This window comes from Berkeleyomyces rouxiae, assembly GCF_048999995.1.
Source record: "Berkeleyomyces rouxiae strain 22BRR77 chromosome Unknown BrBRR77_ptg000005l, whole genome shotgun sequence".
NCBI classification, from domain to species: domain Eukaryota; kingdom Fungi; phylum Ascomycota; class Sordariomycetes; order Microascales; family Ceratocystidaceae; genus Berkeleyomyces; species Berkeleyomyces rouxiae.
Genome location: NW_027396495.1, coordinates 1,823,690 through 1,850,239, shown reverse-complemented (window position 1 = coordinate 1,850,239; position 26,550 = coordinate 1,823,690). Strand labels below are relative to the sequence as shown.

Below are 26,550 nucleotides of genomic sequence, written 5' to 3'. Positions count from 1 at the left end.
GACCACACAAATAAAAAAGTTTAAAAAAAAGGAAATAACACAAGAGTAATACTGCATCCCATAGGAAGTATAGGAAGAAAAAAAAGAGAAGAGAGAAGAAAAATAAAAGAAGATGTGAAAAAAAATATAAGAAAAAAAAAACACCCACCCAAAGCACGAAAGCCATGCCATGCATGCCAAGCACATCCAGCCCCGCTTGCCACTCCACCGTCCGCGTAATGGGCTGGCCAAGGGCTTCCAGGCAAGGCCTCGCGGCGGAGCCCAGAGCCTGTCGGGTCGGCTGCTGAGAATCTGGCTGGCTCTGCTAGTCTATCTAGCCCATGGTGAACATGTGAGGGCCGTCACGATGTATGCGTCTGTCTCTCGGACAGACGAGGCTGCCCCTGTCTCGAGCTCACTTGTACGTTACCGCAGGCATCTCGTACACCTCTGGCACAGGGCCCGACTGGTGACCCATATCAACTGGTCTGGAATCGATCTCTGCTGCGTTGGGGTGGTGCACGCGCGGCGCGCCGTCACCGATTTCCACGCGCTCTTCGCCACCCATCTCGGCGTAGCCAGCGGGTGGCGGCGTAGCAGTGTGACCAATGTTGTTGGCGGTGCCGGGCCTCGAGGCAGTGGTCGGGGATTTGCCCGTGTAGCCGGCATTTGACGGCGAGCTAGCGGGCGAAGGGGCGTAGTGGTTCTTGTGCAGCGGCGGCGACGACGATTCGGGGCGGTTGATGCCCAGGGCAGCGGCGGCGCTGGCCGACTGCGGGTTGGGGAAGTGCTGTGTGAAAGTGTCGGGACCATTGGCCTGGCCCATGGGCACCTCAGACATGCCACCGTTGATCTCCTCGTGGGAGACAACGGGGCGGTCGCGGCGGCGCTTCATGACATACCAAATGCCCAGAAGCAGGAGGATGGCGCCACCAATACCAGCACCAATGCCAATACCGGCCTTGGCACCAGATGACAGGCCAGACGAGTCGTCCGAGCTAGAAGATGAAGAAGAGGTGCCGGAAGAGGTCGATGAAGAGTCGGTGGCGGTGGCGGCAATGGTTTCGTCGCTGCCGGAGTCGGTGATAGAGACCACAACTTGGGTAATAGTCGACGTGACGGTAACAGTAGTCTCGGCGTTGAGGAAGGTAGTGGTGGTGATGGTGGACTCGGTGGTAGAAGAAACGGTCTAGATCGAGGTTTGTCTGCGGTTAGTATAAAACATGACCCAAACATACAGCTGTCAAAACAACTCACCGTAGTCCGACGAGATGTGACGGTCGATGTGGGCGTCACAGTCACGACGCTGTCGTCGGCAGTCACGGTGACGGTGACGGTGGCTCTCTTGGCCAGGACGCCATCCCGAGCCACGGCGCGCACAGGAGCCATGGGAGCCCCAGTCTCGCGGGGCAGAACAAAGCGGTTCTCGGCCGGCGCACGCTTGGCATTGCTACTGGCCGAGGTCACGGTGGTGTAAACGGTTGAAGTGGCGGTAGCAACATTGTCGGCGGTAATAGTAGATGTAGCGAAGACGGTCGATACCTGGGTGACTGTAGCCACAACAGTGACAGTAACTGTGCGGGTTGTATCGGCCGTGACGGTGGAGGTGCCACCGCTGCCTGAAGTGACGGTGACGGTAACGTCTTCCTCGACCACAGAGGATGTGGAGACGACGGCGCTGGTGGTCTCAACAGCGGAGGTTGTTTCGACGGCTGAGGTTTCGACGGCTGAGGTCACCGCGCTGGTGACGGAGTTGGTGTCGCCAGTGGCAGCCTGACGCTTGGAGAAGGGGCCAGCCGAGGAAACGGAGGCCATGGCCAAGCCGGCCAGGAGAGTATGGCACCAACGCATGGTGAGAAGGCGAAAAGAGCGAACTTTACGAGTCGGCGAGAGTGTTTAGGCTGACGAAGTTGAGAGAGGCTCGAGGAATACTGGTCGTCCGCGTGGGAGTGGTTCACGGCGGGAAGAAGGATTATGTTGTCGCAGGCGCCGCAAAAAAGAATCGATTCAATTAAATCTCCTATCACCAGCGTGGAAAAAGAGAAATAAAAACGAAGGAAAAGAAAATTGGCAGCGATCGTCGTCGAGCACGAGGCAGTGGCAATTCCGATTAATGCAAATGCTTAATAATCCCGGGCAGGACGCAGTAAAAGCGTAGGTGCACTGTAGAGAAAAAACAAATCGAAAAAGGCAACAGGAACGGGAGCCTTTGGTAATAGATGGGAAGGCACGCTTGGCTCGACAAGTGAAATAATGCAGCTGCCTTGTCGGTCGGCGAAGACGGTTCTTTCTGCTTTGGGCTCTCGTGGTTGGTCTGGAGACGAAGCAGGAAGCAACGCCGCGCTTGCCGTTGTTGAGAATTGGAAAATAAAAATGGGGACGGGCCAGGGGGAAAAGAATACTACAGAGTAACTAAGGGAAATGGCGAGCGAACGAGAAGAATCTGGGGAAGTCGAGGAAAACGGCTACGCCAGAGACAGCAGCGAATAATGGGAGTAGGAAGAAAGACTAAAAGAGGTGGGGGGGAAAGGGAAAAACTCGGACAAAGAAAAACGAGGTCTAACGAATGACGGTCAGCTTGACTGCGCTTCGGGGCGAGGCGTGGACGAAGATGCAAAGGGGAATGTGAAGAGAGAGAAGGAAGGAGAGGAAAAGAAAGTAAAGGAAGAAGGGATGGGAATAGGCTAAAGAGAAAAAATAGACAGGAGCGAACCGCTCCAACAAGAAAGAGGGCCGGGGCGGTCATGGGAAGTTGCAGGTCAATGGCCTGTAAAATGCAGCTAATGGTGCACTAGAGGGGCTTTTACAGGGCGTCACATGGCCTCAGAGGGCCTTACAGCTGGAGCTACAGGGCACTAATCCCAGGGACTATGCCGGAACTACAGGCACGAGTACAGGGAATCATCAGGGGCTACAGGGGTCTTGATGGCCAAAAGACGGAGCAGGCCAGCCAGCGCACCCGAGGTCTTTGTTTTGTTGTTCGCTTCTCTTGTGACCATCCTGGTTGACAGCGCACGGGCAGTCGATGTGCAAGGCCAGCCTAAAGGAGTTTATTGTTCCCGGGCGGGCGATTCGCATAAGACGAAGAGAAGGCCAGGGAAAGAAAATCGACCGACGGTTGTGTGGGATGAGATGGCCATGGAAGTACTTTTGTCTTTTTTGCTTTGGCTGCTAACGGGCAGCCAAGCGCGAGTTTTTATCGTCTGACTTCGAGGACATACAGAGACATATGGACGTATGCAGTGATATTCTTTTTCCATTGTCTTTCTTTTGTCTTCTGTTGTTGTTGGCCTGGAGAAAGTCGGTGCATATTCAAGCAAAAAGAACTGAAGAAAAAAAGAACACATTAAAACACCGTGCTGCGTACTGACACCTCTTTCTCTCTCCTTCTCCTTCTCCTGTTGCTATATTTATCGCCCGCCCAAGCCTCAATCCGAGCCCCGCTCCGAGCGGACAAAGTGGGGCGCCATGCAGCGATGCAGAAGGTTAATGAATCTATGGGACGAAAGAACTCGAGAAATGTGCAAAATAAACAACACGGACAGCCAGCCCCGTATGGCTTTGGCTTTGGCTCTCTCCATCTAAGAATTAGGCTCCGACCAAGTCAGCAGACCTGCAGGCCTGGCCGCCAGATACGAGAGGCCCTCCGGATAGAGGCAAAAAAAAACCAAGAGAAAACCCACTCTCTTCCACTCTTCATTGCTCGCCTACATTCCCATTTCGATCGCCCAAAACGCCCCAGCTGTCATGTCGTGCTCACTTTGGATTTGATTGATTTTGCCTCAAACGTCTTGACGCACTCACTTTGTCGTTTTTTGCCTGCAAGTCCCTTTCCGGCGCGGGCTGAACTCCAACTCCGTCTCTTGCACATAAAACAAAAAACCTCAAACCCTTTCTGTCACTGTTTCTGTCTCTTCCCGTCTTACTGCCTCCTTTTTTTTTTCTTTTTTGGTAATTTATCCTCTTTCCACATGTTCCTTTTTGTGCTGCACATCTTGTTTCGTCTGCATATTGCTATGTTATTTCCAGTGTCACGTGCATGTGTAATCCATGTCCACGCCATGTCCAAATCCCATAAATAACCCTAACGTGATTTACATGCTCACGTGCTCGACTTTGGCGTAAATGGATTATTAATAATCCGAGGGAACCCTATGCGTGTAACCGTGGAGCCTACCATGACTCTCGGATATACTTCAGTCGCATGCACAGATATGCTTTTGGTAATCGTTATGGTCATACAAAATGATATGTGCATCTACATCTACATCGGCAGCAAACATACAAATATATCCACTCTTGATATTCCGGCCTCCAGTTTGTGTGAATAATATGCGAGTGTGGGGGGACACACCGAGGACATATCTAGAAGTTCTCCTTACCCCAGACAAAGGAAAAGCTAGCACAGAATTTGTTAGCAGACATACTCTAGACACATTCACCTTTCTTTTCGTCTTCGACTTGTTGTTTACACTTACCCTGGATCACTGTATTTGTTGCAAAATATGTGTAGCGCACTGCCGAGGCCCTTGGGACCACAGAAGAAGACACCGCACTCGGCAGGCGTGTGCAGCTTGCGCACGCCGCGGAAGATCATGTCCCAGTTGGGCCGGCCAAAGTTTGTGGGCGAGCGCAGGCCGGTGATGGCGTCCTTTTCGGCGTTGGCGTCGTTGATCATGATGTTGACGGCGTCGTCGGCCTTGATGCGTGCCGTCAGGTACGTGTGGATCTCGATGCGCTGGTCGACGTCTTGCGCCTCAATGGCGAGCAGCAGCGAGCGGAACCACTCAAACGAGCCAAAGTCACGGCAGATCCAGAAAAAGTACACTTTGCTGAGCCGCGTGCGCTCCTTGGGGTAGTTCATGCGGTACCAGATGGACTTGAGGATCGACGCAAACGGCGTCACACCAATACCGGCACCCACCAGCATCGAGATTTCGTACTTGAACACGTCCTCGGATGCCGAGCCAAACGGCCCGTCAACGTAGACGCGCGGTAGGACGCGGCGCAGTGCAGGGTCAATGCCATCGCCGTCGGTACCGACCACGTTGCTGCCCGTCTTCTTGTCCTTGCCGCCCAGCTCGCAGCCGAGTACGGTAGCCAGTTCACGCGTAAAGTCACCGACAATACGCATGTGGATGGAAATATAGTCCTCCTCTGGCGCCGAGGTCAGCGTGAACGGGTGGTACTGCCACAGAGAGACGGCCGGGCAGCACAGGAAGATGTACTGGCCAGCGCGCGTCTTGGTGTTGGCCTTTTTGATCTGGATCTCGCACACATTGCTCGGGTGCTGGACTACCTTGGAAATGACGGTGCGGTGGCGGCCACGCACCTCACGCGCAATGCGCTCGGATAGGTAGGCAAAGCCGCCGTACATCCAATACTGCCAGAACACGCCAATCGCCGACGGACCGACAGAACTGCAGTAGGGCGCAAAGTCGGGCTGGATCATGCAGAAGGCACCGTGGATGGACCAGAAGAAGAAGAAGATGATGAACATGTGGTGCGTGTACCAGAAGCGCTCATAGTTGGCGCGGCGCGGTTTCTCCATGGACGTCATGACCATACCCATGAGGGCCAGCAGCATGACGTAGCCGGTCCAGCCGGGACCGGACACGAGGTTGGCGACGAGAAAGCCATAGAAGCCGAGGTTGTTCTTGGCCGAGATTTGAGCAAAGTTGTTCCAGTGGGCCACGGTGTGCACCCACGACCAGAAGACGATACTCCAGGCCGTAACGATGTGGAAGGTGATGTTCTTGTCGAACTGGATGATGCCGTTGAGCGGAGTTTGGCGCGCCAGCGAGATGAGCGTGCGGCAGACGGGGAACAGGATCAGCGCCACATCGACGTGCAGCACGAGGGCGGCCGAACGGGCAATGGTAAAGGTGAAGCCAAAGGTGGAACGCGCAGTCACGAGGTTCTCCTTGCGCGAGAAGTTGACGACGGCGAAGCTAAAGACCATGACCTGCAGAATGGCAAAGACAAAGACAAAAAACCGCCGGTATCCCTCGTTGATCATCCACCGGTCAAAGCGTTCCTTGGACGTCAGCTCCGACTGGCGCTCCTGTGTCATTTCGCCCGACAGTAGCATGCGCGTCAGCGGCGTGCCGCGGGACCGCTCCGATGGCTTTTCGTCGTAGGCGTCCATGGTGGGACAGACGAGAGAGCCGATTATAGAGAGGGAGGGAGAGAGAGATTGTATCGATCGGGGTGGTCGAGAAAAGGTTAGATTCAGAGCCTGCTGAACAAGAGGTACCGAAAGATGAAGCGCGGATGCATCCAGATGCAAGTGAGAACGAAAGAAGCGAAGCTGTATAGATCAGTTCAAGAAATAAATGTGTACAAGAAGCGAAGAATGACGTCGGGAAGACCAAGCGACGTTTAATTAAAAAAGGGGGGAAGAGAAAAAGAAGATGAAAAGAATTATCGTGAGATGTTGTGTTCGAGGAGAGCGAGAAAAAAAAGATTTAATTTCGAATTACTACCCTCTTTTTTTTTTGTCAAGAACAGGAATGAGAGACTGAAAAAAAAAGAACAACCACAATGGGTTTGCACAAGGCAAGCAACGAAAAAAAAAAAGAAGAGATATACAATGAAGAACAAGCAACAAAGAGAGAGGCAGAAGAAGAAAGAAAGCAAAAATCCCAGGATCAGGAAAAAAAAGAAGGAGAAACACCAAGATACATATTTTCTGGCGCTCTTCCGGCCACGCGCGGTCGGTCGGGGGGCCCAGCGAAGAAATCGTCCCAATGAAACATGTGCCCAGCGTCAACCAAGACAATATCGTCAATGTGATGACGCCGCTATAAGGAGAGGGGGAGGAGATCTCATGCTATACCATGCAGCCGTCGGCCCCCACGACGGCCCATACCCGCGGCACAAAGCACTATAGACTGTAATTTCCACGGCTCCAGGGGCCTCCAGCGCCTCTGCTCGCCAGACTTACAGCGCAGATTCGCTGTATTACAGACCTCCCCTCTCCTACAGGCGTCTCGGCCACAGCCCGAAACACAGCCCAAACCACGATTGCACATCACACACACATCGCCTTATCACAGACTGCCCGCCAGCCCACCAGCGCGTGTTCCATGACCCATTCGTTCAGGGGCAGGACCACAGAAACCTCCTCTCAGGCACGGACCCCTCTGTGCCAGCCTGGTCAACACTGACAAGCGAAACAAACAACAGTCACTAGTGCATGCATTAATACAAGCATGTAGACAGCTTTGTATGTATGTATGTATGGATGGTATGTATTGGCTCCGACCTTCCGTTATCATCTACGGTGCACGCAAGAACGGGTACGTGGACTGCTGGTTCCACGCGACAGAGTGACAGCCTTTGCTCCCTGTTCTTCCGACGAGACACTCACGAGAAACATCATCGTAGGGCAGAGAAACAAAACAAAAAAAAGAGAAGAAAAAAAGCATGGTGATGCTCAAGCGTTTCAACAGCTAGACAATCTGCCCCCGAAAATACTATTGACTAAAAAAAGAATGCTCGTTCGTTTGTATCGTTTCCAATGTCGCTCTCTCTCAACGGAGGCCAGAGAGGCTCTCAAATGGCAAACTTTCTCGTCCGCTCGCGGGCTGTCGCCTCGTACCGTGCGCGGTCTGTCTTGTACAAGTGGGCGATCTCGGGGACCAGCGGATCATCGGGGTTGGGGTCGGTCAGCATGGAGCAGATGGAGAGCAGGACTGCAGCCCATGGCGGTTAGCATAGGTACAAAGATGTCAGGACATATTAAACTTACCCTTTGAAATGGTCAGCGCAGGACTCCACTGGTCACGCAGAATGTCCAGGCAAATGCTGCCGTTTGAGTTGATGTTGGGGTGGTAGATCTTGGTTGAGAAGGATACCTTTGGCGGCTTGAACGGGTAGTCTGTAGGGAAGTGGATGACCAGGAAGAAGACGCCGTCGGCGTACGGTGAGTCGGCCGGGCCCATGATGGTCGCCTGCCAGTGGAACTACACATTATATGTTAGTGAAAATGAACAGTCAACCCCACTGTGGGAGGGCATCTTTCATACCAAATCATCGCCAACGGGGCCAGCAGAGCACAGCGAGGGCGGGTCACTATAAAGCATGTCGGGTTAGCCCATGTTCGTGTAACAACGAGGTGAGTTGCATATTTTCGTTTTGCCTTGACCACTCTACGGTCGTCACGCACGCAGACAGATACGCATACACGACGGCTTCTTTTGCTCTGGTCTGTGGTTCTTTATTGTACGCATTTTGGGTAAGACGTGCTGTGCTGTCTTGTTTTGATAGCCCCGCATAATCACATAACCCCACATCAGACTCAAAAGCCTGAGTTTTTTTTTCTTCTTTCAGCCCGACCCAGAAGTATGACTTCTGCTTGAGGGCCTTTCTGGGATGCTGATTTCGAGACGGACAGAGCGATGACGTATTTCTCTGCATGTGTCTGGTCGTGTGCGTGTCTGCGTGCGTGTACGCGCTTCGGGGGAGCTGTGGTTGTGCCGAATATCTCCATCCGGGATCAAAGAACAGTATCGGGATCAAGGTATGGGTTGGGTGCTTACCGGCCAAGGTCAGCGAGTTCCTTGTTAATGCGCTTCAGAGCCATTGTGAATGTGAGGTTGTGATTGACGGGTTGGTGTGAGTCTATGGTCAAGGAAAGAAAAATATACGAGTTAGCAAGTCACGGGCAAAATAAACAGAAGACCAGAGAAGGCCTTCTATGACGGTTGGCATTGTTGCTGTGCTTTAGTCAAACGGCCAGAAGCGGATCGTGATGGAACTGGGTAGAAAGAAATGGAATCTCCAAGGCCACCAGATCCAAACGGCAATTAGACAGTAGGAGGGAGGAAGTTGAGACGTACATTAGAGAAAATGAGGCCTAGTGAGGGGTATGGCAGGTCGACAGACGTCAAGAAAGATGAGTATTGCACAAAGACAAGATGGAAAAAATTGAAGACGAAGAAAAAAGGAAGAAGAACTGAAAGTGGTATCGTCAGTTTGGCACCTAAGATTTATGGGGAAGCCGGAAGAGAGAGGAAGAGGAGAAGAAGGAGGCGAACGGTGACGAGCGAGAAAAAGCGACTTTGTCACCTTGTGCTTGTACCTTGTACCTCCTTCTCCTTCTCCTTGAGCACTCTGACTCTGCCTGGTATCAACCAGAATGACGACGAAACAGAGCCCGGCCGTTCACTGACCAAGCGCTGCGCACTGTGACCTGACCGTTGCACACTGTGTATTTTTGGGCCTGGTTCAGGACGGGGAGAAGGCCGCGCCGCCACACTTGAACTGTGGCACTGGCGGTCTGCCGCTGTCCGCTGTGTGGCGTTGTTGCCTGTACAGCTGAGCCGGGAGTTCGATCTCCTCTTTCCCCCTCTATCCCCCTCCAACCCCCCCGCTATCCCCACACAGTGTGATATTGACACCGCAAAACGAAGCCGGCATACTGATGATTAGCACTGTGCCTCTAACCCGCCCTCGCTGTCGTGAGTCTCCCCTGATGACAAGTACAAGTACATAAATGGAGCTGAATTTCACGATGAATCATGAGACTATGTGCCATGGTGTTTGTACAAGTACAAGACCTACCCGCCCCCTTCGCCAACCAGCCAGCCAGCGCTGCTCCCTCACTGAAACAATGTACGTTCTTTGTGTCCTCGTGATTGGCACCCAGCGCCCAACAAAGGACAATAGTGAAAACCTGCATGCAAGACTGTCGGGTCTGGGCGGCTTGCATTTGTACAATTACACAAACGCCTGCACGCCGGTCATGGCCCGTCCGAGAATCAGTGCTAGCAGAGCAGATGTTAGTGTCAGGTCCATGCTTAGTAATCATCGTGATAATCACCACTTACCGTGAATATCGCTCTGGCCCTCGTACGTCTGCGTCACAAACAGATTCGCCACGTGCCGCCCGACATGGTACTCGTCGCTGACCGCATTGCCGCCAAAAATCTCCTGCAGCGATCGAGCACCTCGTAGCGCCGCGTCACAGTTTTGCCGTTTGATCATGCTGATCATCTCGGGCGTAGCCCGACCCTGATCCTTGAGCCGCCCGACTTGCAGAGCCGCAAGTGTTCCGTAGGCCGCGTCAACCGAAGCATCCGCCAGTTTCTTCTGGATCAGCTGATACCGTGCGAGCGGGTTGCCCTTGAACTGGCGCCGCTCGAGCGCATACGTGCGTGCGCGCGAAATGCAATCTTCCAGTGCGCCCATGACGCCCAGCGCAATGCCGTAGCGCGCCGAGTTCAGGCAGCCAAACGGGCCACGCAGTCCGTCGGCCTCTGGCAACATGTTTGTCGCCGGCACGGGGCAGTTGTCCAGATGGATCATGCCGGTGATGGATGCGCGTAGGCCGGTCTTGTGCGCAATCTTGGGCGTGTCCAGCGTGCCAGTCGGGCAGTCCTTGCGCTCGACAAGGAAGCCGCGGATGCGGCCCGAGTCGTGCATCTTAGCCCAGACCATCAATACATCGGCAATAGGCGAGTTGGTGATCCATGTCTTGGACCCAGACAGCATAAACACACCAGCCTGCGTCGGGTGAGGTCGCGCCACGGCCTCCATGCTGCCCGGGTCGCTACCGTGATTCGGCTCTGTCAGTCCGAAGCAACCTACTAGCTCACCTGTTGCCATGGCCGGCAGAAAGCGCTCCTTCTGCTCCGCACTCCCCCATTCGTTGATGCCGCCCATGACCAGCGATGACTGGACAGACATGCCTGATCGATACCCGCTGTCTACTCGCTCGACGGCGCGTGTTATGAGCCCCCCGGCCACTGTGCTGACTCCCGCGCAGCCGTAGCCTTCAATCGTAGCACCAAGTAGTCCCATGGCACCCATTTCCCGTAGAATATCACGGTCGTAGCTTTCATTTCGATAGGCCTCTATCAGGTTTGTGTTAGTAGTGAGTCACTCGTGAGCTAGACAGGCCCATAGACCAGCACAAGCCCAAGTACATCCTAGACACAAACATCCAGGGACACTCACCCAAAACCCGCGGCTGTAGCTTCTCCTGTGCATACTTTTCCGCCGTCTCGTAGATGGCCATCTCGTCCTCTGTGAGCAAGCTGCTGCTCAGTAGTGGGTCTTCCCAGTTGTAAGCCGGCGCGCCCGTTTGGGACGCAAAGCTGCGCGAAGGCACTCGTGTCGACTGTGCGACAGCAAAGATCTGGCCTGTCTGGGGGCGACTACGTGAGCAGAGCGCCAGGCGGCGAGCGGCGGCAGCGGAGGGACGCATGGTAGTTGTGGTTATGATGGCGATGAGGACAGTTGTATATCGCGTTTGGGAATATGAAATAAAGAACAAAGCTTGCTGCAAGAATTGCGTACGACGGTTAAGAAATGGAAATAGGAGTCAATACACGTACCCCAACAAAGTGAAATATATCGTCCCTTGTTGTCTTCTGCTTCTCCGAATTCGACCTGTCCCCGTGATCCGGCTATGTACTCGGCTTTGTCCAGTCTAGCTGAAGTGGAGACAAAGCCGCTCTAGGATATGTCTAGACCGTCAATCTCCGTTAACCCTAAATAAACAGTACCCTAGTTTGACCCTTTGTACTACAGAAGAAAACATGTCGCACAAATTCACGTGACGATCATCGATGGGAACCAAGAACAAAGTTGTTGGTCGGCTTAAGCCACAACAGAAGCATGTATATAGGTATAGCAATATCATATCCAAGAAGGCTTTCCCAAAAGAACAGACGCCGTAAAAACAAAAACTTGTACATTTCAAAGCATGGACCTCCCAATTTGTACTCCCCTGAAACCTGACAATGTCCCTAAAAACCCCCCAAGAAAAAAGGAAAAAATAACAAGGCCACCCATCATGAGAGAAAAAGAATGTATATATGCAAAAGGTCTGTAGGATGGAAACTCAGGAACTAAGCCTGGCCTCGCATCCTGACAGGAACAAGCCTAGTCGAGTACAACGATGCTCGACTGGAAGAAAGGGCAAAAGAAATTTCAGAAACCTGCCATGAAAGTCCTAGACACGGAACTTCTTGTTCAGCAGGCCAATGGCACGCGCGTCCTGCTCAGCTCCGGCCGCGGGGCCCATGCTGCCGGTCTTGATGGATGGCAGCGTGTTGCCCTGCTGCTGCACGGGCGAGCTGTCGTGGTGCAACAACGCCGTCAGATTGGACTTGTTGTCGGTGCTGGCGCTGCGCGAAGGCGAGTGCGACATGGTGCGGTATGTAGGGGAGCCGCTGGCAGCTGAGGCAGCAGAGAGAGGCACAGCCGAGCCAGCAACAGGTGACACAGTCAGAACCGGCGCCGGCAGAGACGGCTTGCCGCTGGCGACGGTGGTAATGGGCGGCAATGGGCCCTGCGGCGAACGGACGCTCATGTTGTGCATTCGTGGGTCGATGGCGTTGTGGTCATGATGCGGAGGCTGTAGATGCGGCATGTGCGGAGAATACTCAAGCGAGGGCGTGCGCACAGGCTCGCCGGCCGACTTGAACGGCGACATAGCCGTCGGTACGGGGGCAGGGCCCTGCGGGTAGAGGCTAGGCCCGTGCTGTGAGGTGGCAGAGACAGGTGTCGGCGGGGGCGGATGGTTGCCGTATTGAGGCGACGTTGGGTAATTTGACTGCGGGCCCATGTGCTGGCCCATTGGGGGCGAGGCTTGGACGTGCATGTGAGGCCGCGATGAGGATGGTGGCGGCGGACCGCTGTGATGGGGATGGGGTGGCGCCATGTGGGACGCATGTGGAGGCGCAGAGTAGTAAGGGGGCCCGGCTGAGTAAGGTGCTGCGTTATACGGAGGCGTGGCGACTGGAGAAGGAGGATACGCGCCGTACTGGTGTTGAGGGTGTTGCGGGTGTTGCGGATATTGCGCCGGATGTGAAGGGTAAGGTGGCATGTGCGGCGGCATTTGCCGGCCGGGGGCAACTTGGCCGTTGTGGATTTGTTGCATATAAGATTGCATGGCAATGGGTGCTCTGTTCATGGCAGCTGGTGAGCCGCTCTCACACCAGGTTGTGTCGGGGTACATGCCCTTAGGGGGCACAATCTGACGGAGAGACGGATCTCCAGTGGGCACCATGAGGCTGTGACTGCCCGGGCGGGTGTAGTAGGAGATGAGGTGGAGATGCTGACCGTTTTGGGCAGTAATAGAAAAGGACTGCTTCATGAGGCCATCGGGCTTGTAACGGTAGCCTTCAGGCTCGTTACCATCTTGGTCCTCGTCGCTACCCCGGCCGGAGTCGGGTGTCCGGCCAGCGTTGCGGCGAGATGCTGTGAGTGGAGCGCCGAAACCACTGCTGCGCTTGCCCTCCATCTCGCGGTATGTGAGGAAGCTTCCTGAGACGCGGCTGGCACTCCACGACTTGCCGTCAGTCCAGCGACGCATGCCGGCTTCCCGCTCGTCCCAGACAAAGACGGAGCCGGGGCGGATGGCCTGGCGCTCCTTTTCTGAGAGGCGGCGCTGTACGCGGGGCAGTAGGCCGACACGGCAGGCCTCAAATAGTTTGATGGCATCGGCGGGGGTGCGGACAAGGCCGTAGTAGGTTTCCATTCGGTTCGGCATGTTCATGATAGAGTGTGAGTCAGGTGTGGGTGAGGGTCAGAGGCGGTGTTATGTGTATGTGCAGAATGTTATGATACAGGCCCAAGTTGAGCGAGCTGTTGGGCTGAAGAAGCACAAAGTAAAGAAATCAAACCCGGCAGCAGTAGACGAGTCCCATTGATATAGGCTTCAGGCGGCGGACACAGGCGACAGTGGCGTGTGAGTCGGGCTTGGCCGAGGGCGGAACAGCGCGGGCTGGAAGAGACCAGCAGCAGCGACAATGACGTATCCACCAACAAAAACAAAGTGGCAGCGTCGGCGGTGACGGAGGCTGTTGATTTATGGGCAAAGCGCCAAGTAGTGAGAATATGGGCGGCGGATTCGAAAGCGGCAAAGTAAGTTTCGTAATGGGTAACTAAGTTGGACAAGACAAAGATGCAAATATGAATGAAGAAGTCGAAGAAAAAAAGCGTGGCAGTGGGCTGAAGACAAAGATGAACAAAGAAAGAGACAAGCAAGCAGGTGACAGTGCAAGCTCGACGAGGTTAAGTGGTGAGCGGACAACGGAGAAGCAGAGAGACAGAGGTGGATGTGCTCGGCAGGGCGGGACGGACTCTTATACAAAGTAAAGAACGACAACAGTGCGAATTGGCTGAAGAAAAAGAAAAGAAAAAAGAAACACCCCCAAACCACAGTAATAAGTCTCTCTCCCCGTCCGTGGTGTGTGTGTGCCTCTGTGTCTGTCTGTTCTGAGTTGTATGAGTTTGTGCTTCCAAGGGAAGCCAGCGAGGGCGTGTATGGAACAAGGTGACGGATATAAAAGCAAATAAATAGGCTGCAAAATAAGATACAGGCCAAGCAAAGGGATGGCTATAGGAAACTTTATTGATAATATGTGGTTGAAGAGGATCAGCAAAGCTCTTCCAGTCGCGTAGTGGAAGGATGAGGGACAGACAGGCCGGGGGGAGGGGCGTGGACTTGTGTAGGGGCCCCAATAGACACCCGTCGGCTGTATTCAGTACCAGACCTGAATAGTCTAAGCCTATCCGACTGAGCAAGTTTAATCAAGCCTGTGTGCAAGTGCATCTATTTGCAAAGATGTCCTGTGTTGTCAGTATGCGCATACATATGCCCTTGGATCGGCGGCTGTTCTGGAAGGCCAGGCGAATAAAGCACAGGCAGCGGACAGGAGGAAGAGCCAAGAACAGGTGATGACTGGATTACCGAGTACTCTGGCTGACTTGATGGTTTGCTGGCACAGGGTGGTGAGCCAGTAAAAGGGAGTTCCAGTAGACAAGTACAGGTACAAGTTTCTTCACTAACACCAGTACGTACAAGTCTCTCTTGGTCCCAGGTTCTAGCCCGTCCGCCGCCCGCCAATTAAGCTTCTCGCTCCCAACCAGGACTAGCCGGCTTGTACCAGCATGTACATATGTAGCTATGTATTGTGTTGTGTGTAGGTGGAAAAGTATAAATTGTTAAAAAAGGTTCACGCATTTTGGCCTTGACAGAAGCAGGGAAGCAGGGGGGCCTGCGGCAGGAAATAAAGTCAGCAAGCGTCGACCCCAGTGGAAAGCTTGTTGCAGGGGACTCGGGACAATATGTACACTATATACATACACACATACATACAAGCCCACTAAGCCAGAGGGAGGGAGTCCTTCTCGTGTGTTTGTCTGCATCTGTATCTGCATCTACTTGTAGAAAGCCCACGCGGCCGCTGCTAGTGCTTCCAACCTCACTGTCTCTTGCCCCCGTCCCCGTCCGTTCAGGCCACCATCAAACGTTCATTCTCCTCAGCCCAAGTTGCAGCATTTGTTGCTCACTTGCTTCACCTGTGTGTCCTGCCTTCCATTCCTTGGCATTTCTTATTGCTTGAAAATACCCATCGTCTTTGGATCGGCGACCGAAAAGCTCCGTGTCACTCATCTATTGAGCTTGTCATTAGGCTTTATTCGTCTGCCTGTCTCCCATGCCAAGTTTTCAAAGCCCCTCTCCCCATGTCTAAGATGCCAGGACACAAACTCACTGACGCATTACGCGGCCTCTGTCCAAGTACTAGTTGACCTACGTTTCAATAAGCTCTCCGTCAAAGCAGCCCCCCCTCCTCGGCGCACAAAAGCCCGTACAACTAGCTCAGGACTGCTTCGGACCAAAAATAGGACATGTTGTTCCTGTTCCCCAGGTACAAGGACAATAAACACTATGAATTCCGCCCCCAACTCAGCATGCCATGACGAAACCAAACGCGCGGTGGCCACTCGTATCGGCGTCTCTCCTTTTTTTTTGGGGGGGGGGGCTTCTTCAAGTGCCGCCCAAGCATCACCACATCATGCTAATGACAGTTGCGCCAGTGGCACGTTGTCTGTAACCTGAACTGGTAACATGTATGTAACCCGCAGCTTGGATAATCTGTGCTGGCGGTGATGCTGATGGCACCATCACAACCAACGACCACCAGGTCACGGTCACGGCCTAATACACGGAGAGCCACTAAGGAGGCCCCCTTCTAAAATAAAATAAAACGGGAGAATAAAGAAAGAAAAAGAAAAAAGAAGCTTCTTTTCCTTCTGACAAACAGACATGGCCTCTCGCAGTACTGCCCCATCGTTTATGCAAACCCAGCCGAACTTTGCGAAGTGCCCTGCAGAAGCTAAACTAGGGTTTTGTGTCAAGTCGGCATTCTTCATCGGAATTTGAATTATTTTAAGCCTCCGTCTTTCCGGTCGCTAAATCAGAGAACAACAAAGAACGGCTCCCTATTCCTCGTTCTGCCATGCCACCCCCTTTTCTAGTCTCGTGTGAAAACGGCCGCTGACGGATGAGTTGCTGCATAGTTCCAGCATCCGTCAGCTCCGGGCCGCCGGCGACCGCTCTCTGGTCCTCATATCCCTTGGCACGTCATTGAGACCGGCACAGCGGGCAATTAGCAAGGCGAACATGGCAGTTGGAATTTAAACTTTTCCTTGAGCTGCAGCCTGACTGGAACACGCACACATACAAAGTACATATGTACATATGTACATACATGTGCACGTAGTGTAACGCCAGCAGAGCCATCGCAGGCGAGGGAGCCCTGGAGGGGAGGCAGCGGACTTGCGGTGATTGTACAGCCACACCTAAAATACCGACCCAAGAGAGAGACTACGTGATTAGAATTCTAGTAGCGGGTGGTTTTTATTTTCCTTGGCACCTGGACCATGGAGACAAAACCGGTGAGTTTGCGAGAAAGAAACCCCTTACCACAACGCCCTGTGATGCCGAGTTCACAAATGTGTAGATACTGTCTCTCGGCGCTTTGATGATCATTCAGGAAGCACAGCAGAAACAGACGGCGGTAGTCCGCTTACGATCTGCTGTTGCAACAAGCTTAATTTTGTTCTCTGGGCTTGGTTGTGGTAGCCACCCCGTGAATGGGCCAGTCAGATCAGGACTTGTGTTAATAGACGGAACACGGGGGCTTAGCATCCTGGCCCATGTCTACTTCGGCATGATATTTGACCAGACGGGCGTCTCGTCTTCGGATCATATCCATACGATAGACCAGCACTAACAATGGGCCTTGTGGAGGTAACTAGCGGCATGAGAGCTTGTGCTGTGCATTGCGTGTATATTTCTCACGAGTGCAGCAGTAGAAGCAGTAGTTGTAACTAGTATTTGTCTGGTGATATGCTCCCTTCCAGACTAAACAAGGCGGTGATGGCAGGCGAGCACAAGTGGCCACAACGGGAGATCGGGAGATCGGGAGAGGAGAACACGAATATACAAGCATCTGCATACATATGGATGTAGTTATATAGTTAGCCCCATGCACTATGCACTATGCACAAGTACACACATGCACCGTATTGCCTGCTTGTAGGCAGCGACTTGGCCTTCTTGGCTTCTCCCAATACATCCGATTCTCCAGCTCTTTTGCTCAAAGCAGACAGACTTCGACATACTGGTCTCCGAGGGATAGTCCTGCAGTTTACATGCGTAAGCACAGCAAACATGACGCGTTGCCGTCGTCCACTTTGCTCCAAGTATAACGATCTTGCTTATCAGCCAATCGCCGTGTATTTTTTTGCTTTCTCCCAACACGCTGGGGCGCTTGAAATGCAAGATCCAGCTTGCCAACTCTAAATGAATGTCAGCCAGGGTTTTGGGGTGGAGGAGAGGATGGAGGGAGAGGGGAGAGGGGAGAGGGGATCTCGGGTACATAATGAACTGTTCCTTAGGACAGTCAGTCCCTCAAATTCGCTTCTCCGTCTCTGCCCTTTTCTACTCTTCCTTATTCTGTGCTGCCGCTGCTATTTTGCCACCCTCTGGTGGATTCCAGGATACACAGACAATGACAAGGCGCCAAGCTAGGGCCGAAATAAGCACCCGAGGACGTCTCAGAATGCTGCCGGTGCGTTGTTAGCTTCTCATGTTTTTTTTTCCTCCTTCTCCTTCTTCGCTTTCATTCCTTTTCCCTACCCTGTTTAATCCTTTCCCTCGCCTCTGAAACCAAGACGGGCGATCAGTGAAAGAAAGGAAGAAAAAATAAGTGAAGGAGAAAAAGAAAAGGCCCCCAAGTCCATTGTACATGTTTCCATGTATCTTTCTCTGTCTCATCAGTCGCCCACCTCACCTCCCAACCGACTGACTGACTGACTAAGTGACTGACAGCAATACCAGACTCTGGTCTGGTGGTGTGATGGGGCCCGAGACGTGAAAAGTAAGACATTTGCTGGGTCGAGATCGTCATGGGCTGGGCTTGGCGCTGGGAATTCTTGCAACTCGTCAGCATCTTAATTGTGTAAAGGTGCGCTTGTCCGAGCTAGTCATCACCAATTATAGTCATATCTTAGGGTTATATACGAGACAAGACACTAGTCCATACAAGCATAATCTGTGTTGCTGGTAATACAACCTGTAGATACATGCAGACTTACATACATATCTGTCTGCTGTAAGCCCACAGGAAGGAAGAACTGACGAACGCCCCTTCGCCTCTCTGAGCAATAAGCTGCGTCTGTGACTTAGCATTTGACTTGGTCTGTAACCTTGTGCCGTCTAGGCATGTTTTTGCTTGAAACAAATAAGCTTGAGCAGGAGGACAAGCACAAGCTCAAGTACAAATCCGCACAACAAAGACGCCTGAATCTGCATGTGTATTTCTGCCAGGTCGTTGTTCCCCGTGCCAGAGGTTGTATCTCTACAATGTGCTTGTTTTTTTTTCTTCTTTTTCATTAGCTTGTTTGTGGTCGACGGGATCTCTCACGCCCCCCCTTCTTTTTTTTTTTTCTATTGCCATCTAGATTTCTTTCCACCGAGTAAACGGCCGGGCCGGGACTGCGACGGCTTCTGTCCTTGTTCCCATTCCCTCTTCGGTTGAATGTATTGGACACCAAGGGATCGGGCCAAGTGCGTGGCCCTGCTTGTGGGTGTGAGCCCGGGGGAAATAGACCGGGGCTAAGAGATATATATGGTCGAGTTGTCAGTAACTCTGTGCTATATAGATACACAGTTATTCACACTCAGACACTGGCGTCTTTCCAGAACCGCCGGCTGTTGCTCGCATTTCTTACATACTTGCAGAAGCTTATTGAAGATCATGGCCTGTTTAGCGGTTCCTTGGCTTTTTTTTTTGTACACTACTACTCCCGGCTTCACATCCTACCTGTGAGAGACACACGTACAAATGCTACCTCCTACAAGTGCAAACATACGCCTACGCGTCCAAGCAAGGACTAAATACAAAGCATGCATACACAAGCTCACAGGTGAGGCATTTCTCCTGTTTTTTCTGTCATATAGTACCATGTTTTCCGATATGAAGCTGGCAGCCAATAACGGACCCAAGAAAGGAAGAAGATAAAAAAAAGAGGCCTGCTACATATCAATACACGAGAGGGTATCCTTGTGGTTGAATCCTCACGCAAAAAAGGAACAAAAAAAAACAAGACAACAAGGCTTGGACCATGAGACGAGAAGGAAGAATACACGAGGGACCGAAAGGACAGACAAGTTACTTTGTGCAGTTAGTTAACTCTACATAAAACTTCTGATCAGCAACTCAAACGTCTGGTGATAGTGTCTCTTGTCTGTCGATGGAGGATAGTTAACCGTGACCTTGTCACTCCGAACAAGAGGAATAGACTATGTAAAACAACGTGATTCACTTGTCACAGATGGGACAGATGGGACAGATGCTAGCGTGAACTTGGTGGTCCGTACATGCTGTGTTGTGCGTATGCAGTTACAGTTGTGCGTGCTCTTTGTATCGGTTGGTTTATTCGTTTACGTTGACTTACGTATGTGCTGCAAGGTGAGACCCACGGGCAGGCTGGTCCAAGCCTGGCACACACAACACCACGAGTATTGCACTAGGGAAGTAGGCAAGTATGTAGGTCTGTTGGCTTGTGGATGGAGTGGTGGTGTTGGAGTTGGAGTGGAGGACGCCCCGCTCTCGCCCTTCCCGTGCTGGCCTATGCTGTGCAGAACAGATAGCCAGAAGAACCAGCGTCCAAGGTGGGCGGCGAGCGGGTGTGTGCAGGGGCAAGGAGGATGTGAGAGATCCATGGTCCCTAGCCAGCTAGCCAGCCAGTCTGTCCACCCGCCAGATCACATCAGATGTATGTAGATGTGACATCACACACGCTCAGTCAGTCAGAGACGAGACGGCTGGCTTGCCCGACACAGACACAGACACAGACACAGACACAGACAGTGACAAACGACAACGGCAGCTAAAGCACACCAGCCAGACATGCACGACGCGAGGGAGAAGTGTCTGTGGAGTTTCACCCACCACAACCACCTGCAAGCACTCGTACTTTTAGCAAGACTCACTACACCTCATACACGGACAAGTCCTTGCATGGTGGACACGTCCAAATAAGCCATGCACAAACTTGAGACAGCGTGCTGACGTATGTAAATGGGCCGTCATCATCATCATCATGCCCTGTGAGCAGCAGACAAGAGGAGTACTTTTACAGGCAGGTGACCATGTAGCCACATACATAGATATGTATGTATATATTCTATTGTCCTGGCCGGTGCATATACCTGCCCTTCTATTTTAGTCAGTCCCAGGCCCGACCCAGCACAAACAATCAAAAGGGAAAAGAAAAGACAGAATGAGCTTATATTGACTAGCTAACTGCATCGGGCTAGCATAATAACGTGGTGCTCAATTGCTAGTCAGAGCGCTAACGAGTTTGGCAGTGTGATGATGGCGTGGTGTTGGTCCAAGGAGCAACTAGAGTCGGATTTTCTTTCTTCTTCTCAAATAGAACCTGCCAAACAATCACTAGTCATAACCACACAGTTACAAAGCAAGCGGAGGAAGCCCTAATGGGATAACGTAATGTCTTTGTATGTACACATAGTTACGTGTAGGAGGATGGACGGCACAAGGGCGTCAGATAGTTTTGGACAGGGTTGAGCGACTGACTGACAGCAGGGCTGCAGCATCAGGCGAGAGACAGAGACAAAGAAAAAGAAAGAGGGAGAGAGAGAACGAGCGAGAGAGAGCAAGATTGATACTCTTTTCTTACAGGCCATGATCAAAATAAAGAGGGAAAAAAAGCAAGTCTCGGTGAATGTGTATATTTCCATGGTGCAACCCACTACAGAGACCCCCTCGCTCCCCTTTGGAGGCGCCCCGTTGTTTCTGTCCACATGCTATCTGCTCCGCTGTTCCTCCGCCGTTCCTTTTCGTTTCTCGTCTGCTTCCTTGCTCGCTCTCTCGCTCGTCTTTTGATCCATCTCGGGTGTCTCTTTTCTTGGTGTTGCAGTTCTGGGCCTAGGCCTGAAGCCTGGGCTTGCTCCAGCACAAGTCCACCCACACTACACTGCTATTTCTTGCTCAATTATGTGTGTGTGTGCTTGTACTCTTGTTGGATTTGAGTTAAGCGAAAGTGCCACTTGTCTTGTACGCATGCTTGTCTGGCTTGCTCTGGGAGGGAGTGATGGTACTTTCGGGGTCTAGGAGTTGGAATTGCAACTGGAACCAGATCCAGAGGCGCAAGACGGATGGTACCTTTGTGGTGTCTTAGGACACTAGAGAATAACAGACACTCACTCATGGACAGGTCAAAGTACAGGTACAAGGATGGGTGTGCGGGCGGGTGTGTAGTATAAGGGCATGCAATACAATAGATACACATGGAACTAGGTGATATATCGCCTCGGAGTGCAAGCTGGAGTATGTGCAGATACAAACAAGCACAAGTACAACTCGCTCGTCCAAGTTCTCGACAGCCATGTACGTATGTACATACATACATAACCAACTACCAGCAACTAACTAGCTACATTCACACATGTTTGTGCGTGTTTTTTAAGCATGATTTTAAGCGCTTGGGGCCGCAGGTCTTGGCATGTGAACTGGACATCTGGCGGTCTCCAAGGATGAGAACAAACCCCGGTGTTGAAAAAACAGACGATACGACATGATACTGGCCCGACATGCTGCTCAAATCTTGTGTCCGTTGACCCAAAAAGCTTGTACCATGGTTTGCATTCCACAACGTCGTCTTTTTAGGCGAGGGGCAGAGCCTTGGCTCTGGCCTTTGCTGCACCATGACTTGCTTGTTTGCTGCCAGAGTCATGACCCGGGCTGGATGCCACGCGGAAAACGCCTCTTGTGTGGTGTACTAGTGACTAGGTAGACATTCACTAGTCAGCACAAGTAACTATGCTGAGATTACTTGGTGAACTAGAATGACAGGGTGATTTGGCTTTTGCTATAGGTAGTAACTATAGAATGTCCAAGTAGCTCACGCAACCTGGCCGCCTGGAAGTACGTGCACCGTTGCTGATGGTGTGTCCTGTGTCCTGTGTGTTATGTGCTGCTTCTGCTGCTTCTGTGTCTGTATATGCGCACGCGTCTGCGGTCCTTCCTACCTGTGTCTTGTGCTTCCTTTGTGCGCTTCTGGACTTGCTCGGCCGTAGGCTTGGCCTGCATTGAGGAGGACCATGGGGCAAAGGGAAAACACACCTGCCACCTGCCAAGCCGTGAAGAATTTGGAGACGCAGTGACAAAGCAAAGACGAGAGACATCGAGACGGACAGATAGCGGGGGATGATGGCTCTAGCAGAGTCTGCCAGAGAGATTGGGAGTCAGAAGGTACTGCAACTGCATGAGAGAGAGATTGGTGTATACAGCCGTCGTGCCTCGTTCGCCGCGGCAAATCCACAAGAAGCTTGTATCTCATGTCTACTATATTATGACGTCCCGCTCCCTCACAGGCCCAAAAGCAACAAAATAAAAGTCTTGGAATGCAACAGCTTGTGATCAGAGCGACTTGGCACATCAGCAGGCCAGCGTACATTTGCAAGTCTGCTCATATTATATCTGCACATACATCCTGCCGTTGTGTCTGACTCTGATGCCTCGGGCGTAGGCACCTTGTTACTAAACAAGGACCGTCTCTTTTTTCTTTTCTTTTCTTTTCTTTTCTTCTTCTTCTTTCTCTTGCCCTTGTAAAGACCTGTATTCCTTGCAGCCGGGCAGAGATGTCATTAAGATATGCATATTTGTGGATGCATGCTAGCTATAGCGACCCCTAGTCTCTTGTGGTTGGAACTAGCCGTTGGTTATATTATTTCCTGACCAACAGGATCAAAAAGATCCCTCCCAGCATCCATCTGGGGATACGACCTTGTGCTTTGGGAGCAAGTCTCTGGATGTGATTGTGAATTTTGTCTCGCTGGTCTTTTGGCGAGCAGGCCGGCCATGCTGTTGTTCACCTCGAGTATCTATCAGCTTACGAAACGATCATCGCATCGCCCAACCATAAGTAAGAAACAATGTAGAGAGCACGAATCATGAATCGTCGGTGCTTTGCATTCTCCGGGCCCAAGAAAGAGGAAGGAAAATAAAAAAGTAGCATCAACACAACAATGGCGATAACGGCTCTATAGAAACTGTTCTGCCCACAAACTCCGGTCGGTCATAGTGGAAACAGCAACGCCAGAACGACAAACTAGTGACTGATATGCATGTGACTAACTAACTGTAACTACGGATATGTAGAACCAGACACACTTGTGTACGCCCGCAGATTTGCGAGTGTGTGTGAATGGGTGCACTACTTTTTCTCTGCAACCCCCAGCCAAAGGGTTGGCTTGAGACCCCTTCCCCTCTCTGCTTTGTCTCGCGTTCGTGCTCTGCGGGCGAAGCAATGAGAGAGAAGAACAGGGCCATTTTGGTGCGAGGGCTCGTCGGCTTCCCGGCCATGATGCTTGGCTTGTCCATTTTCTTCTCTTTTTTTTTCTTCGAAGCTCGCAGGGTTTTCTAATTACTCATCAGAATTACATGTCGTCTTCTCTCTTAGTAATATAATTAGTTATGGGTTGGGGTTCGTGAGTTAAATGTCCCTGTCTTACTCAGCCTCAACATGAGCAGACAGAGTGAGCATGTATGAGCCTGAGCTTAAGTGCGAGGGAGTGTCAGGAGTCTTGATCGTTCTCCTTGGTTCCCTTGCGGTGGATGTATTTTTCTTTCTCCGTGGTCCTTGTCTGCCCTGAAGGTTGGCGGCGAAAAGAACTGAGACTCGGATCAAGTCCTGTTTCCGGACTACAAGCAGACGATATATTGGCTTCTGACATTTGGTCCTGTGCTTGTATGCGTGTACACGCCTGTATCTACATAGCCAACTAACTACATACTTCCGTGTCCTTGCAGTTAGCCACTGCTCTTATTTGCCGATCAAACTCGCGGCGAAAACAGGCTCGTATTAAGCTCCCGCCCCCGATATCGACTGGTCGTCAATCCCGATCGGTAGAGCAATATGGAGAAATCATGCAGGCAGGTTGCATTCAATGCACCACAGGACGGCACCACATAACGGACTTTTCCTGAGTTAACTATAGCAGCGAGCACACAGGTTGTATACCCGAGCCCAGGCATCGTCACAGGGCTCACTGGTATTCCGACGGTACTTGTGGTTATATTTCTAGATGGCTTTTGCCGATCTCGGGCCTATGAAACTTCACCGCCTCCTCATCGTGCTCGGGTAGCACTTCGTGATATTTAACAAGGCTTGGCTATTTTTGGCCAAGCTTATTATATGGTTAGTTGCACTTGTAGCTGAGATCTACATGCCTCAAGTTCTACACTCGAGCAAGTAGTTATATAGAGTTGCATCAAATTCGCCTCCGCAATCATGGTTGGGATGGCGTGAATCAGCCCCCAACTCTCAAGTGTTGTCTGTTGCCTGAGCCTACGACACAGGCAAGCAGCCAGCCAGCCGAACGGACGGACACACCCCTCCCTGGTCTCTCTTATTTCATCCTACTGCCCGGCCACATGTGGACTTGTATAAACGCATGGAATTGCGAGTGTATGATCATGATCTCTTGGTTGCAGGCCGAAACATACCATGGAAACGGAAATAAACACACAGCCTTGGTCTGCTTATAGTGCCAGGCCCTCTTGTCGCCGACGCAGCATCGAGATGAGATGCCCACACTCGACCCGACACACCCGCCAGTCACGGGCCAAGGCTTACCACCACGACGAAGAAACCCTCCACAACTGGATGCGTTGTGCTTGCATTGTTCTTGGCCTGTTTTGCCGCGTCAACTGAAAAACCTTGGCTCCGAAGCCAAGGCTCATTCAGAATTGTGCTCTGCCCTCCCTCCATTGCTTGATGGGGAAGTTCTGGAGAAGATTACATACACTCTTGGCTCGCGGGGGGGAGTGCGTACGCGTCCTGTCATGGCTTTTTGGCTTGGTTCTGCCCGACTTTGATCTTGGCTGGGCTTAGTTCCGCCCTAGTTTTGGATCCTCTGTCCTCACCTCACGCCTTGTCTTGTGTATATATATATTTTTTCCTTTTCTGCAGTGAGCGAGAAAACAAGCGCGAGTCAAAGTATGCGTAGCAAAGGTGTTGCTAGTGGCCAAGGACAAGATGGAGCAAAGAAGCAAAGAACACTGGTACAGGCAAGGGTATAAGCGTGAAGAGAAGATAATGGAGAGGAGGGGGGGGGGCGTTTGAGGGAGTGTGTATATCGGGTCTCGATGCTCCTCCTCCTGTGCTCCTCTTCTGCCTTTAGCCCTGTGTCTTGGCCTTGGAGCCTTGGCTTGTTTGTCTCTCTTCTTGGCCCATCACATCTTGTTTCCATTTGCAAGCCCAAGTGCAATTTTGGCTCTACCGCGGTCGGAAATCTGACAGCGAGCTACTGAATTTAGGAATATAAGCGACTGAGGAAGGACGAAGAGCCAAGACTCGTACTATTGCCCGCCAGAGCGAATGACCTATGACCTGATGCTTGTAACAGACACAACAGTCAGTCACGTATTTTGTAGGTCTGTGGTTGACTAGCTACAGGTTGTATGTGTGTAGGATACATTAGTTGCCTCATCCGCAGCCCTTCGCCCTCGCTTGCCATTCTTCACAGACACTGAAGCTCCTGACTTGGGCCAAGTGACTGACGGACTGACAGATAGTCAGTCACTTGATTTGATTTGATTGCCTTGATTAACATGTCTACTTGCGAGGGAATCTCGGCATGCGACAGGCAGCACAGTGGTCAGTCACTTGGCTAGACCAGATTGGCTGGCCAAACTAACTGCTTGGGCCAACGGACTGACGGACTTATTGGCGCCCCTAACTGACCAATGGTCGATAAGCAGCGTATTCAAGTAGAGAATGGCGCTGTGTTGTGCTTTATAACACGGAGTACGTGCATACACAGATGCTTGGAAACGCATTTTGAGTAGTTATATGCTTTTGCGGTGGTGCCTTACAAAGCTGCGCTTGGTTCTATAGCATGCTCTGCTTGTGCAAAGTGCAAAAAAAGGTCGTGCATCCTGCACCAATATGGCTAATTGAGCTGGAATGCGGTGGGTGGTGTCCCTTCAATATTGGCAAGACTAGGCGAGTAGGAGGCGCAGGGACAGGCTGGCGAGCAATTGAGCAAACTTGCGCCGAGGCAGAAGAAGCGACGGCGGCGACGGCGATAGTAGCGGACAAAGGCAAATGTGGCGGCTAGATGGGGAAGCGCGTCGAGTCTTGTTGTTGTTGTTTTCGTTGTTCCATGACACATGAGCCACAGCTCATGGTTGATATATAGGCACAAGTTCGCAAGTCGTGACGATGTAGTAG

The 26,550-nt window shown here is 51.9% G+C and overlaps 5 protein-coding genes across 5 annotated transcripts; all 5 read right to left on the bottom strand.

Annotated features, from left to right (window-relative positions):
• Positions 1-394: 394 nt before the first annotated feature.
• BROUX77_005672 (uncharacterized protein) lies at positions 395-1,830 on the bottom strand (the record flags this gene model as incomplete). The annotated part of the gene is made up of 2 exons (XM_073750571.1): positions 395-1,168; positions 1,237-1,830. 2 exons carry the CDS (start codon positions 1,828-1,830, stop codon positions 395-397), a joined length of 1,368 nt encoding a protein of 455 aa, XP_073604558.1.
• Positions 1,831-4,344: 2,514 nt separating this feature from the next.
• BROUX77_005671 (uncharacterized protein) lies at positions 4,345-6,127 on the bottom strand (the record flags this gene model as incomplete). Its single annotated transcript, XM_073750570.1, has 2 exons — positions 4,345-4,378; positions 4,458-6,127. 2 exons carry the CDS (start codon positions 6,125-6,127, stop codon positions 4,345-4,347), a joined length of 1,704 nt encoding a protein of 567 aa, XP_073604557.1.
• A 1,409-nt stretch (positions 6,128-7,536) lies between these two features.
• On the bottom strand, positions 7,537-8,566 carry BROUX77_005670 (uncharacterized protein; the record flags this gene model as incomplete). Its single annotated transcript, XM_073750569.1, has 4 exons — positions 7,537-7,676; positions 7,733-7,946; positions 8,010-8,055; positions 8,523-8,566. 4 exons carry the CDS (start codon positions 8,564-8,566, stop codon positions 7,537-7,539), a joined length of 444 nt encoding a protein of 147 aa, XP_073604556.1.
• A 1,136-nt stretch (positions 8,567-9,702) lies between these two features.
• Positions 9,703-11,191, bottom strand: BROUX77_005669 (uncharacterized protein; the record flags this gene model as incomplete). Its single annotated transcript, XM_073750568.1, has 3 exons — positions 9,703-9,749; positions 9,813-10,838; positions 10,942-11,191. The coding sequence occupies 3 exons, from the start codon at positions 11,189-11,191 to the stop codon at positions 9,703-9,705; spliced, it is 1,323 nt and encodes a 440-aa protein (XP_073604555.1).
• A 750-nt stretch (positions 11,192-11,941) lies between these two features.
• On the bottom strand, positions 11,942-13,483 carry BROUX77_005668 (uncharacterized protein; the record flags this gene model as incomplete). The annotated part of the gene is made up of 1 exon (XM_073750567.1): positions 11,942-13,483. One exon carries the CDS (start codon positions 13,481-13,483, stop codon positions 11,942-11,944), a length of 1,542 nt encoding a protein of 513 aa, XP_073604554.1.
• Between the last annotated feature and the right edge of the window lie 13,067 nt (positions 13,484-26,550).